The 14,866-nt window shown below is 44.4% G+C and overlaps 1 protein-coding gene across 1 annotated transcript in view; it reads left to right on the forward strand.

Annotated features, from left to right (window-relative positions):
* The window catches only part of ANAPC4 (anaphase promoting complex subunit 4), a 36,119-nt gene extending 30,775 nt beyond the window's left edge, over window positions 1-5,344 (forward strand). Inside the window, exons 23-29 of the mRNA XM_066384852.1 lie at window positions 354-415; window positions 504-542; window positions 638-739; window positions 2,309-2,383; window positions 3,610-3,783; window positions 4,512-4,635; window positions 5,006-5,344. Coding sequence (XP_066240949.1) covers window positions 354-415; window positions 504-542; window positions 638-739; window positions 2,309-2,383; window positions 3,610-3,783; window positions 4,512-4,635; window positions 5,006-5,230 — 801 coding nt within the window. The 3' untranslated portion in view covers window positions 5,231-5,344. The remainder of the gene's footprint in view (window positions 1-353; window positions 416-503; window positions 543-637; window positions 740-2,308; window positions 2,384-3,609; window positions 3,784-4,511; window positions 4,636-5,005) is intronic.
* Window positions 5,345-14,866: the final 9,522 nt, after the last annotated feature.

The following is a 14,866-nucleotide window of genomic DNA, read 5'->3' on the forward strand; positions in this document are numbered from 1 at the left end:
TTGAAGGTATTGGCATCTTTAGTATTTGTTCCCGGAACCCACTTGTGAGTGTTCTCAGTTGCAGAGCTGCTGCGTCGCTTACTCCGGAGGGAGGGGCGAGTCGGTGTGGTGACAGTGGGGAGATGGGGGGAGAGGGTCCGTAGTGTGCCCCTCGCTCATCGCCTGGGCCCCTTTCAGCTCAGGACTTTGTCTCTCCCTTGCTGTTATGATTGCCGTTCAAGTTTCTGTGGGAGAGGTTTGATGATATAGATCATTTTTACTAGACTTAACCAGGGATGGTCATTCCCTTTCTGTGGAGTATTTATCCATCTATGTAAGCGCTCTAATAATATTTTTAATCTTATTTTATTTAGGATGTAATTGGAAAATCAATGAATCAAGCAATCTGTATTCCATTATATAAAGATAGTAGAAGGTAATTTTGTTTGCCTTTTGGGTGGTGTAATTCAGCTGCCAACTTGAATTTTTCTTAAATTTTTTTTTTTTTTTTTTTTTTTTTTTAGTGAGGACTCTTCACGTAGATTGTTCAAATTTCCTTTTCTGTAAGTGTGTTTCTTCCTTGTCTTGTGAACAATACAGTTTTGTTCTACGCATGATAGCTATATATCTTGTTTAACACTAAATTTTTTTCCCTTAGGTGGAATAATAAGACTTCAAATCTACATTATCTTCTTTTTACTATTTTAGAAGATTCGCTTTACAAAATGTGCATCTTAAGGAGACATACTGATATTTCCCGGTAAGTGTTCATCTGAAGTTTGAATCAGAAGAGATAAGATTCTATTATTAATAATAAAACACACAGCTCCTCTTCCCTACATTTCAGGTTGTGGTTAGATACCTTATGACGTTCGGGCTGTCGCTGAACTGTTCTTAGTCTTAGATTTTGTGTCATCAAGATGATTGTGCCAAATCAGGAAGCTATGTGATCCCTTCCGATTCCAGATTACCTAATTTTGTATTGGTGCATAGCAGTCATATGTAGGATTTTACTTTAGGCTTAGGAAAAATCAAGAGCAGGACACTCGCCTGACCAGGCGGTGTGCAGTGGATAGAGCATCAAACTGGGATGCAGAGGACCCGGGTTCGAGACCGCGAGGTCACCAGCTTGAGTGTGGGCTCATCTGGTTTGAGGAAAAAGCCCACCAGCTTGAACCCAAGGTCACTGGCTCCAGCAAGGGGTTACTCGGTCTGCTGAAGGCCCGTGGTCAAGGCACATATGAGAAGGCAATCAATGAACAACTAAGGTGTTGCAACGCGCAATGAAAAACTAATGATTGATGCTTCTCATCTCTCTCCATTCCTGTCTATCCCTATTTATCCCTCTCTCTGACTCTCTCTCTGTCTCTGTAAAAAATAAATAAATAAAATTTAAAAAAAATTTAAAAATTAAAAAAAGTATTAAAAAGAGCAGGACACTCAGGATTACATCTCATGAACACACAGAAGTTCAGAGCTGTGGTCTGGGTTCCTTATAGGAAGGACTTTACCTCAGGTTAAGTATGCTTTCACTAAACAAGAGAATTTACCTGTAGAAGCTGCTTTTGAGAATACAAGTAAGAGTTCTGAAAGGTAAATTATATTCAGAATGCCATTATTGTCTTAAATGGTTTTAAATCTGAATATCAAGAACATAATTTGAGACCAAGATGTAGCCAAAGAGAAATACTTTGGTTCCACCTGGCCTTAATTGTCTAAGATATCTAGCTACTCTGGTGACTAGCTACTTTAGAGATTTGTAAACCATGTTGTAATTTTTTTTTTTAAGTGAGAGGAGGGGAGATAGTGAGGCAGACTCCTGCATGCGCCCTGACCGGGATTTACCCGGCAACCCTATCTGGGGCCGATGCTCAAGTACCAGGTTATTGTTAGTGCCTAGGGCTAATGTGCTCCATTGGAGCTGTTCTTAGTGCCTAGAGCCACACTCAAACCAATTAAGCCACTGGGTGCAGGAGAAGAAGAGGAAGAGAAAGGAGAGAGGGATAGGGGAGAAGCAGATGGTTGCTTTTCCTGTGTGCCCTGACCGGGAATTGAACCCGGGATGTTCATACACTGGGTTGACACTCTATCCACTGAGCCACCAGCCAGGGCCAACCATGTTGTAATTTTTCTGTTAGGTTTATCTACCTCTGTGTTTAAATTATGTAGTTATTAGTATTCTAGAGTGAGCATAATGGTATTTTGGTCTGAGATTAGGTGTTTAGGTAAATGTACTAACACTGACAATCATGTTCTTTCAAGCATTTAGATTATTAGCTACCCAAGTTATTCTACAAAGTCTCTTTCCCCACCCCCTTCTTTCTTTAAGATCTATACATAATGGACTGATTGCTATTAAATTTGGGAGCTTCACATATGCCACGACTGAGAAAGTAAGAAGAAGGTAAATCTTGAATTTTGTTGGGATGATATGTGTGTATGTATATGTTTAATAATGCAAATGATAGGATTATGGTTAGACTCAGTTAAGCGACATATAACTACAAGGGCTTCCTCTCTTGCAACACAAGAGGCAGTATTGGTCACATATTGTATTCGTACAGAATGAGTTCAATAGAACCTCACCACCCTGCAGCAAGAATTTATGTAGCACGGTTTCCTATAATAAATACCTCTGAGTTCCTTGTCTGTTAGTAAGAAAGTAATGTCGTTTCAGGGGCTGATAGCGGAGGTTCTCATTGTGACCAACAAAATTGGGAGGTGGTGTTATTCTTAGCGCAGTGGGATTTTCTTTGATGCAAAAAGGGTGGCAATACCTAAGTCACCCCTGAGGCTTTGCAGAGGGCGGAATTAACACTAAGGAGAGGCCAGTCTTTCTCTCACTCTTCTTACGTGAAGTATTTTGTGGTAACATCTTTAGAGTTGTGTCTTTATATGTAAATCTTACTTTTATTTTCAGTCTAGTTAACTCCAAATATATGTAAGAAATCGTTCATGGAATTTCCATAATGGCCTGACCATTGAAACTAAACCAACAACCATACAGATTTTTCCTTTTTCGTGATTACCTATTTTAGGGCCTAGTTAGTTATATTTGTGAATAATCAGTATAGCAGGTAACTGTGATTTTAGTGCAAACTAATGATATATTTTAAATGTTATTATATAGACTGTCACTTGATTTTTAAATTTTATTTTATTTTATTTTTTTGTATTTTTCTGAAGTCAGAAGCAGGAAGGCCGAGAGACAGACTCTTGCATGCGCCCAACTGGGATCCACCCGGCATGCCCACCAGGGGGCAATGCTCTGCCCATCTGGGATGTTGCTCTTTTGCAACCAGAGCCATGCTAGTGCCTGAGGCAGAGGCCATGGAGCCATCCTCAGTGCCCAGGCCAACTTTGCTCCATGGAGCCTTGGCTGCGGGAGGGGAAGAGAAAGGAGAGGGGGAAGGGCAGAGAAGCAGATGGGCACTTCTCCTGTGCACCCTGGCCGGGAATCGAACCCAGGGCTTCCACACGCTGGACCGACGCTCTACTGCTGAGCTAGCCAGCCCAGGCTCACTTGATATTGATATTAGGTTTTTTCCTTTGTACAAGTATATTATGCCTACTAGATTGCCTCAATAGTTATGATCATCTTTCATATAACAAAACTTATTTCAATTCTAGCACCTACAGTTGTTTAGATGCACAATTTTATGATGATGACACTGTAACCGTCGTCCTTAAGGACATTATAGGACGTGAAGGAAGAGACAGACTCTTGGTCCAGCTGCCGTTGTCTTTAGTATATAACAGTGAAGACTCTGCAGAGTATGAGTTCACCGGGACTTACTCTGCAAGGTAACGAGCTTGTTCATAAGTTCGTCTTTCTGCTTTCACAGTTAAAATGTTTTTCAGCGTCTGTCATACAGTCTAGTTCTTTAGGTTTGCTTAGATAATAGTTACTAGGGGTAATCGTAAAGTCAACTGAGCAGAGATACTCCTGTTTTTTATTTAAAAGATACTGGCTTTAACAGCCTCTCTGTTCCTTTGCTTTTAGTAAATCAATAAGTATTTGCTGAAACAAGGTTGGGAATTATTTGGAGTGGAAACTAAGACTTCTTTTAGTTCTTTTTTTCAAGAGCAGCGTTAACCCCAGTTTGTAGCAGAATTAATTACTTCAGAGCTCACTTCGGCAGCACATCCGCTAGAATTAGATTGCCTTCAGTGTTTCCCTCGCAGAATGAGGACCTCCGTAGCCCCATGGAGGGTGCATGGCCATTTCCAAGGGATGGCTTTGTTGACTGAGATTTAAGTAAGCAGATCCCTTCTCTAATTTAAAAATGTGTCTATTTGCTTTTCTTGAAAGGAATAAAAAAACCTTGCTAAGATGATATTCTCCCTATGTATAATTGTAGTATTTTCACAGAATATAGTACACAGTTCTCTTATGCAGTGGCTGATAGAATTAGATTGGCAATGGGAATATCGGTAGAAACCCACTAGGGGTGGCATGGTTGACTCTGGTGCCACCCTAGCAAGCCAGGGAGAAGACCCCGCTCATGCCTGCCCGTTTCCCTCCTGTCTAGGCTGGATGAGCAGTGTGACGCTATTCCCACACGCACCATGCATTTCGAGAAGCACTGGAGATTACTGGAAAGCATGAAAGCCCAGTATGTTGCTGGGAATGGTTTTCGCAAAGTGTCCTGTGTGGTAAGTGTTCACAGATCGTTACTAAGAGTTACAGGGGAAGGGAGTTCGGATCGGTGAGGTCCTTTCATTGTGAGCAGCTTGGATGAATTGCTTTTATTGATTATGAGCCTGCTAGTTGCCTTAGCTATTTAGTTCTCTTGTTCTGAGAAAGCTTACGAAGTCACTAATAACAATTCTGGGAGGATTTTGATTTTGAAATTCTTCCTCTTGTATGTGGAGATTCTTTTATGCAAACTGAAGGCTTCAGCTTAGTAAGTTGATGGGGAAATAATTTTCCTGTAAAACCATTCTTTGAACTTCTGATTTCTTGCAGATAATGTACTAGTTAACCACTGACTTTTAAAATTCTGTATCGCCTGTTTTCCTTTAGCTAAGCTCCAATCTGCGCCATGTGAGAGTGTTTGAAATGGACATAGATGATGAGTGGGAGCTGGACGAGTCTTCCGACGAAGAGGACGAGGCCGGGCACAAGGCTGTGAGAATAAAGGAGGAGGTGCTGTCCGAGTCCGAGGCGGAGAGCACCCCAGCCGGCACTGCCGCCCCGGCCCCGGAGATCGTCATCAAAGTGGAGAAGCTTGACCCCGAGCTGGACTGATGCGCTCGCTGCCGTCTGTGTGCTCTCACCACGTCAGAAAGGACAGAGGGTACGGGCTAACATGCCTGAGCCACTTTTAGTTCTCTTTGTATAACAAATAAACAGTCGATCTTATCCTCATTCTGCTTCATCTTCATCTTCTGTTAGCGTTCGTCTCCGTGGTAGGCTTTCTGTTTGCTGGAATTTCTTTGTATCACTCTGTACAGAACTAGTGTTTGGAGAAAGCAGATCAGGAAGACAAAGATAGGTGTGGGTATCAGGACTCAGTCCTCCATCAGGAAAAAATGATGTTGAAACAGTCAGTCACTGGAAGTTTTGATGCATTTTATATTTAAAATCATAGCCAGCCTGGCCTGTGGTGGCGCAGTGGATAAAGCGTCGACCTGGAACGCTGAGGTCGCCAGTTTGAAACCCCGGGCTTGCCTGGTCAAGGCCCATATGAGAGGCAACTAGTACAAGATGATCCTTCCTGCTCCTACTCCCTATTTCTCTCTCTCTCTCTCTAAAGATCAATAAATAAAATCTTAAAAATATATACTTAGAAAGTAAAATAAGAACGTAGACAACATTTGTTCCTATTTTTGTGTCTTCCTCTTCTAGTTTATTATAGGACTCCAGAATGGTTTTGAAATTGTTTTCAAAATACACTGATCTACTGTAATGCTGAATAAACCAAAGGTCAGTACTCTCTTTATGATCTAAGTAGCAAAAGCACGGCTGGACACCTACGTGATCATCTTTTCTCATTGTGCTGTGTTAGAGCGCCGAGTTCTTTGAGTCAGCGGGGTTTCTTTTCCCTCCCTTTGGAATCGGTCTGGGGCGTGTGGCAGCTCTCTGGGGGGTTGACTCCTTGGGAACATGCAAAATACGGGTCAAGTAAACAATTTAGAATTAGTGCAGAGAAGCTACCCTTGATTTCCTACGGCTCATTCCTAAAGGAGTAGTTTTCTCAAGTGATTTTCAAAGAATTTCCATTGTAGGTATGAATTCCAATATCAGTTCACTGATAAATATCATACAAGACTCACTTTGAAAGCTTTGAGTATCTTGGGGCAGGAAGGTATACTGTAAGCAGGGAAGTGGGTAGCTAGGATTGCTGTGTCATTTGTCTCTTTAATAGGTAGCTGTTGCACTCAGACTAGAGGTACATTACTCCTTACATACTCCAGGTGCCTTAGTTGGTCTGATCTTTATTGGTTTTTTTAATTGATTGATCTTAGAAGAAGGAAGAGAAACGTTGATTTGTTGTTCCACTTACTATGCATTAATTGGTTGCCTCTTACATGTGCCCTGACCAGATATTAAACCCGCAACCTTAGCATTTCAGGGTGATGCTCTAACTACCTGGCCAGGGCCTGATCTTGCCTGGTTTTTAAGGGAAAGCCGATGTGAAACCAGAGTTGTGTACATGAACTTGAAAGTTTAGAACTAGGACCTACAGAAGACTGACCGCACTAGCCTTCAGCCTCGGGCCTGCCTTAAATACAATTCATATGTAAGTCTAAATGTTTATTGGTGGTTGGCCAGTATTTTGTGGCATAGTGCAGAATGTCTTAAATTAGCTGTGTGAGTGAAAAACAGCGAACCAACTGTCAGATGACATGGAGAAATTACAGGTCGTAGGCACGTGGAGTATCTTAGAGTGAATGCATTGCAGAAATTTACCCCATAACATTTAAATATGTAACTTTGGTGTGTTTGGGAGACAAATAACTATAGCTTGTTCTTAGAATGAATTCCAATTTCACAATAACCAGTTCTTTATTAGTCAGTAATCAGTCCCATGTGACTTCAGCATTGAATTTATAAAGGTTTTTTGATGTGTGCACGTTTGCTATTTGTAGTTCCAGCAAGACTTCCAGATTCTGCCCTTAGCCTGAACCGGGGACCAGAACCAGCTCTGTTGATGCCCCTGGCTCGTTCCTAGCTTGTCCTTAACACTAAGAGTTAAATTAGTGTGAATAATTCCTAATTATAAGAGGATAGTTTCTCCACTGATGTTTTTAAGATCTATGATACATCAAATATTTAAGAACTAGATTTGTATTACATCAAGGTGAAAAAGTTTAAATTGATCTCTACATCTCTAAATTTTAATAAGCACAGAGCAAATGATTTTGTGTATCATTTTACTTTTAGATACAGGATATAGTTTTTACGCCATTAGAAACCTTTTAATATTTAGAACCAATTTGATCATTAGAGACTATGTTTGGCATATTCATAAGCAGATGCTGGATGTGCATTTGAGTTAGTGAACAAAGTGAAGAAAGACGTGAGGATGCGGAGGACCCTGGGTGGGCGATGGGCTCCCCCGGTCACTGACTGTGGGACTCTGGGCCTGACCTTCGTATGGTGGGGATGACTAAGCACCTACCTCAGGGCTCGGGGAGTAAACGGAGGAGTGCTTGTAGAGCACTGTGGCTGGCATATAGGAGACGCCTGGAACAGATGAGCACTTATGTTGGCCTGATGGCTTGGTTGGTTAGAGCATCATCCCAAAATGCAGAGGTTGCTGGTTTGATTCCTGGTCAGGGCATATACAGGAATTGATCGATGTTCTTGTCTCTCTTTCTCCTTTCCTTTCTCTCTAAAATCAATAAAATCATCATTAAAAAAGAAAAAAGGTGCACTTATTACAATATTCTGTGCTGCTCTTTTCCAGGATAAATTGTATTGGTTTTTTCAGAAATGTACAGAACATTTTATTTTTGTGCCGGACTTAATAAGATGGTGAGAGTCATAGTCTTTCTAATTCTCTGGCTTCCTAGGTTTTATTTTATTTTGTTCTTGATTTTATTCCAAAATAAAAATTTTATACTCAGCAAAATGTTAAAGCATGCTGTCTTCTTTGGTAAGAGCATTTGAATATAAATGTGAAGAAACTCGTATGGTATATGGTATACTGCTGAGTTTACGGTGCCACTGGGAGTCTATATATATATATATATATATACATCTATCTATCTATACACACACACACACATCTCAGTTCATCTAAGTACATCTCCCTTCTTGAAGTTCAGCAAGCAGACATGTGCTATATACTTATTTCTAGAAGATGCAATAGCTGAAACCATGCCTTGCATGATCTCACTGGGGCAAGTTGTCAGTTTCTTTGGCACCTCAAAATGGTGACAATTATCTCTAGACTTTGCATTTATTAGATCTACATTGGACTGTTCGACATATTTTTAGTTCTCACTAAGCAGAGGGTGATGGTACTTAGTCGAGTTCAGAAAGATGTGAGAGCAGGGCGTATGTTACATAGGAAAATAGCATTTGAACTCGAATATTCAGTTCAGCAATTCTCAATGATTAAAGGCTTCGTTCTAAGAAATGAAGTGTTACTGTGGTAGGTAATCACATGTTTTTAAGATATATGATACATCAAATATTTTTAAAAGCTGCTCTTTTCAATGTTTGCCACTTTCAGAGTGAACTAGCACAGCACTTCCCAGGAAGCACACACCACCCCATCGAAACGGCCCGGGCCAGTGATTAACAGTAGGACTAGGTCGGAGCTGCGCAAGCTCCCTCATCAGAATGTGACAGTGGGGCCCAGGCCTGCATTTTAACCAGCTCCCCACTTTTATGCCCACTGAGGTTGGGAACCATATTCTTTATGGATTTTATTTTTAGGAATGAGATGTTTATCCTTTTTTTTTTTTCTCTGAAGTTGGAAACGGGGAGAGACAGTCAGACAGACTCCCGCATGCGCCCGACCGGGATCCACCTGGCACGCCCACCAGGGGGCGATGCTCTGCCCCTCCGGGGCGTCGCTCCGCCGCAACCAGAGCCACTCCAGCGCCTGGGGCAGAGGCCAAGGAGCCATCCCCAGCGCCCAGGCCATCTTTGCTCCAATGGAGCCTTGGCTGCGGGAGGGGAAGAGAGAGACAGAGAGGAAGGAGGGGGGGGGTGGAGAAGCAAATGGGCGCCTCTCCTATGTGCCCTGGCCGGGAATCGAACCCGGGTCTCCCTCACGCCAGGCCGACGCTCTACCGCTGAGCCAACCGACCAGGGCCTGTTTATCCTTTTTAGTTGTGAAAATTAAAAAGCTGCTCTTTTAGATACATTGAACATCGATATATTTTTTTTCTTTAAAAATACCCCCAACTGGTGGTTAATTTCACACGCAAAGGGCTCGCAGTTGTGTGAGTCTGTGGACGGCAGTGGGCAGATTGTAGCCCGGTTCTCGTTATGAACTGTGGCATCGAGAAATGATTCCCTGAAGGCCACATGTCAGCCTCAAGGTCACGTTCTGCTGAGCGGTAGTGCCGAGTTGGGTCCATATGGGCATGCAGGTTGGGAGTAGGCCATTACAGCTCATAAATGTCACCCTTAGGTATGTGCAGTGGGACTGACTGCACAGCACCCCCAGATGTGGAATGTACTGTGTCCCACAGCCTGACTAAATGACACTCGAGCTGACTTGATAGGTTTTAAATGTCAAAATAAGATGTTTGTAGTTCATGCCACCTACCATCCAAAGTCCAGTGTTCTCACATGCCCCCAACCGGACTAGAAACATTGGGGACTGCTTTTAATAATTTCTGTATTCCTGATAACTGTGGCAGAGTGAACATTGTTATTTTAAGTTATATATTTTCCACTTTTGATAGTAGAACAATTAATCAGGAACCCCATTAGATGGCTGCTATAAACTACACTAGTGACTGTCAACATGTTAAGTGATGCTATAAACCTTGCTAACATTGATGACATGTTACTTCCCTCTCTCCTTTCCACCACTTACCTTGTCCTGTCCAATTGTTGCAGGAGAAGGCATGAAGGTGTGTGTGTGTGTGTGTGTGTATATATATATATATATATATATATATATATATATATATATATGCTGTACATATGACAGGGTTGGCGGACCAGATATATATATATGCTGTACATATGACAGGGTTGGCGGACCAGAAGGCAGAGAGCTGTGGGATTTGGGGACCAGGGAAGCTAGGACAGGGAAAGGTGACAGCCCGAGCGGGTCATTTGCAGTGGGTCTTAGAGAGGGGTGAAGTCGATGATGTCTAATCACTCGGGTTAAGTAGGTCAAGAACCAAGTGGCCAGGCATTTTGAATGGTTTATCTGTGAGGTTGTTTAAAATCTCCCCAAAGGAAAAAAAAAAAAATCTCCCCAAAGGATAACAGCAGTGATGATGAGGAAGTAGCAGTGAGTTGGGTGCTGAGGTCACCAAGGAGGAGGGAGGGAAGGGGGAGGGCCGAGGAGGGGGAGGAGAGGCCAAGCAGTAAGATGACTGGACAAGAGGAGGAGAAATAGCCGCATGTGCTCCCAAGTCTCCAGGAACCTTCGAAGGCTGGGAGGAGGGTCAGTAACTTCCTTACAGTTACTTCGTAAGCAGTGAGGCTGCCATTCAAACCTCGGCGGGCTGCCCTTTAAAGGCTGAACACTTCCAGTGGGTCAAAGCTCCCACCGAAAATCCATAGCTTGGGAGACGCAGAGAAACAATCATCAGAATGAATACACGGACCAAGCAGAGGGCAAATCTGCAGTGTGCATAGGGAAACTATTCAAAACAGAGACTGTTCAGTTGTGAGCACCGCAAAGATGACCATGTGACTCCCTGAAACCCAGACTGGAAAGCACATGTGGCCAATTAATTGTGGGCTAGGAACTGTGATAACACAGTGTGATAAAAATAACTGTTACATCTTGTGTTTTTACACGAAACAGCACAGAGCATCACTTGCCAATTATCCTGTTTACTTATCCAACATGTAGTAGGGACCTGATGGGCTGACAGTCCCGGAATGGAGCAGGAAATGAAATAACGTAGCTTCATGGAGAAATGGAAGTCGAAGGAACAAATATGCAAATCGGCTCAGCAATTCCATTAAACCACCAGCCTTCGGTTTCTCAGATTTCTAAACCAGGACTTTCTCTCCCCTTCGTTCCGAAATGAGTTGGTGCGATGGCCTGTTTATGTTTCATTTAGGGAAACGCTGCTTTATAACTAGTCTTGCTCTGGGCTGTGCAGTAGACATGTGACTCATGCCACCTGGTTTAGCCCATTTCCGGAAGCCGGAGGGATGGGTGACAGTTTGCTGCCAGAAGTGGATTGACGAGATGACACTCGACAACATCACCGGGAGAGAAAGTCATAGGTTTTATGGGTTGAAGTAAAAACAGAAGTGGTGCCATTCTGGGCTAGACGTCTAAGAAATATGTCCACCTCATTTAGAAGACTGAGAATTTCGTCCCCTGCCTTTCTTCCATCTGCCCCAGAGTCCAATACAAATGCTTTTTCAAAGCTTCTCTCCTACTAACCATCACCGAGGACCTGGGCTTATAAATGCACTTTGGGTACTAACTTGCTCAACTGTCCCTTCCCACACAGGCGAGAAAGGAAGCATTGTTAATCTCTTTGTACCAAGGAGGATGGAGAGGCCCAGAATGATTAGGTAACTTGCTAAGGTCACACAGCTATTGAGGGGTGAGGTCTAAATTTTCTGTCCTACACTGTACCTCTCTGACATCAACCACTTACTCCCATTACTTATAGATGGTATATATTTCCCTCCTGGTATGTGAACTCTAAGGGCTGGCACTCCGAGGTGCCTGGTTATAAAGCCTCATTAATGATCTATGCTCGCAGGCGTCTCCAAACTACGGCCCGCGGGCCGCAATGCGGCCCCCTGAGGCCATTTATCCAGCCCCCACTGCACTTCTGGAAGGGGCACCTCTTTCATTGGTGGTCAGTGAGAGGACCACTGTATTTGGCAGCCCTCCAATGGTCTGAGGGACAGTGAACTGGCCCCCTGTGTAAAAAGTTTGGAGACCCCTGCTGGGAAGCCCTGCCCCTGAAATGAATGCAATCTGGACGCCTGTTTGAAAGCCACAGCGCCCCCTGGAGGCTAAAAAGTCTAACTGTAGCCTCGGGCCATTGCAGAAGTCTCCCAGCCCCCCAATCCCACCCCAGTCCAGGTCAGCAGAGCTGAGCCATCCAAGGTAGGCGGGAGCTGCCCCCCACCGGAGTGGGCCTGCGGCTTTCCGAGGGTGTTCTGTGGGAATGCCTCAACCCAGGAAATCCAAGCACAACATGGACTTCCTGGCTGATGCTGAGTCACCAGGCAGCACTGTCCTAGGCCCATCGGCCCAGGAGAGAGCTCCCAGGGAGGGAGATGGGACTCCTGACCTGGCTCGCCAGCTGAAGGACGGTTGGAAACGCCTGCAGAGGGCAGCAGATCGCTTGTCTGTGCGATCGTTAATGAGGCTTTACAACCAGGCACCTCGGAGTGCCGGCCCTTAGAGTTCATGTCAGTGCTGGCTTCGCGACCTGTGGGCATGACGGAAGTCCTGTCCAGAAGGACCCGGGCTTGGTTTAAGGCTCTGTGAAAATAAACGGAGACCCACCAAATGGGAATGAGCAAAGGCTGTCTATTCTGAACTTGCTCGAGCAAGGGAGGCAGAGCTTCAAGGGCAGGCAGAGGAGTGGGAACACTTCTGAGCAGAGACAAGGGAGGCTTGGGTCGGCCCTGCGTGCAGGCGGGGGGTGGGGGGGTGGGGGGGGTGGGGGGGTGGGGGGGTTTGGGGGGGGGGGGGGGTGGGGGGGGTTTGGGGGTGTGGGGGTGTGGGGGCGTGCAGCGGGGGTGGAGAACCAGCCCCGGCCAATCTCTGTGATTGCTGGGCGGGTTTGTTGCGCTCTCTCCTGTTGGTGCTAAGTTGGAATCAGGGACAAACATCAGGGAGGCTGTCAGTTATTGATCAAGTCCAGGCCATGTGAGGCCTATTGTTACAGGGGTTATTGTTTGGATTGTCACTAGAGGTGGCAGTGGTGATTCGCTACAGGAACGACTTACATACAGCCGGCTGGCTTCCTGGCTGGTTGTTGTAAGGAAGGAATTGGTTTCCTGGGCGGGCTGCTGCAGGTTGTGGGTCAGAGTATTGTTTTTATATGCCGTCTGGCTGGTGACCCTTTGTCTATTCACTGTCACGCTGCTGTCCTCATGTTGGAATTCTGGGTAAGGAACCCCAGATGTTCATTTCATACTGGACCCTACAAATAGCGTAGCCCTTCATGTGTCCACCTTCAGACTCATGACCAAGGAAGCAGTCACGTGGTTTTGGTGAGGGCCTGGTCCTGCTGCGATTTTCAGACTTTGATGTGGATGGAATGGCAGATTGTACTGTCAGCAAGTACCGAGGGTCTCCTGGGAACCCAGGCTCAGTCCCCCAGGGGTATTCCTCAGGGCCGTGATCACTCTGCTAAGTTTTTCCATCTTTGTATAGCCATTGATTTTAAATGTATATACAAATATTTAGCAAAATCAAGATTATATGATACCTATTATTTTGTAACTTACTCTTTTTCTTGACAGCATATTGTGACATGATTTTCAGGGAACTCTGTCTTACATGTCTGTGTATCTCTTGTCGATTTTTAGAACAAAATTTGGGGCCTCTTGTTCAGGATTTCTCAAACAAGTTGTGCATGGCCCTCTTTGACTCATGGAAAGAACTGTTGTTTGTCCCAGGCCATTGAAAGTTATAGTCCCACCATCCGTTTTAGCAGAGCTCAACTCTACAATACCTTATAAGCCGTAGAACATAGCATTACTGAACCTATACGAATCAGCCCCTCGGGACCCAGTATTGGGTTAGAAGAAGAGTTATCCTCTTTACTTACACTGACTCTGATTTAAGTACCTTTCCTACCCAGCAATGTTCATAAAAACGATGAACTTCAGCACCTCTTCTCTTCCCTGAATTTCATATCAACCATACAATTCTCCCCTTTCGAGTCTGCTACAGTATTGATGAAAAGGTTCTACATTTAACTAAACTGTGTGATTTCAAGTAAGTCCCTTTACCCTTTGGTCACTCAACTGGCTCACCTGTAAAATGGGTATATCCATTCCACAAGGACAGGATTCAATCAGATAACTTACACAAAAGCAAACTGGGAACCTTAGGTTACTGGAAAAATGTAAACTGTTATTGATATTAAAGTCTAGACTTGATATCTTTGGTCACGCATATCTATGAGAGAGCACTTTCACAAAAGGTAGGCCTTGGAGGAGGGGGGCAGAGGCCAGGGACAATTGGGGAAGGAGGTAAGAGTGACATAAAGTAGATAGTGGAAAGCTAATAACTAGATTTCAATTCCTAGCTGGTGTGCAGCAAAAGCAGGAGGCTGAGTATCTGATTTGGGGAAGTGGTCAGTGTAGAAATTTATCTGACCACTGGAGGGAGGCGTATGTTTGGCTGGGCATCAGATTGGTCTCTATGGAATTTGGCTAAATCTCCATGGTGCTGGCAGCTTTCATTTCACACTTATAGATCTGAGAGAAACACGAGGCCTGTATTGCTTCTCTTGCTTTTTAAAGATTATCTTCTTCTTCAACATCAGCATCATCGCCGTAATCCTAGTCTTTTCCCACCCGTCCCACAGTCTCGTTCTCTCCTTGCTGTTGCTCAGCAGTGGAAGTATTATCTTTAAAAACCACAATTTACGGCCCTGGCCGGTTGGCTCAGTGGTAGAGCGTCGGCCTGGCGTGCAGAAGTCCCGGGTTCGATTCCCGGCCAGGGCACACAGGAGAAGCGCCCATCTGCTTCTCCACCCCTCCACCCCTCCTTCCTCTCTGTCTCTCTCTTCCCCTCCCGCA

The sequence above is a fragment of the Saccopteryx leptura genome, chromosome 5 (assembly GCF_036850995.1).
Source record: "Saccopteryx leptura isolate mSacLep1 chromosome 5, mSacLep1_pri_phased_curated, whole genome shotgun sequence".
Classification (NCBI taxonomy): domain Eukaryota; kingdom Metazoa; phylum Chordata; class Mammalia; order Chiroptera; family Emballonuridae; genus Saccopteryx; species Saccopteryx leptura.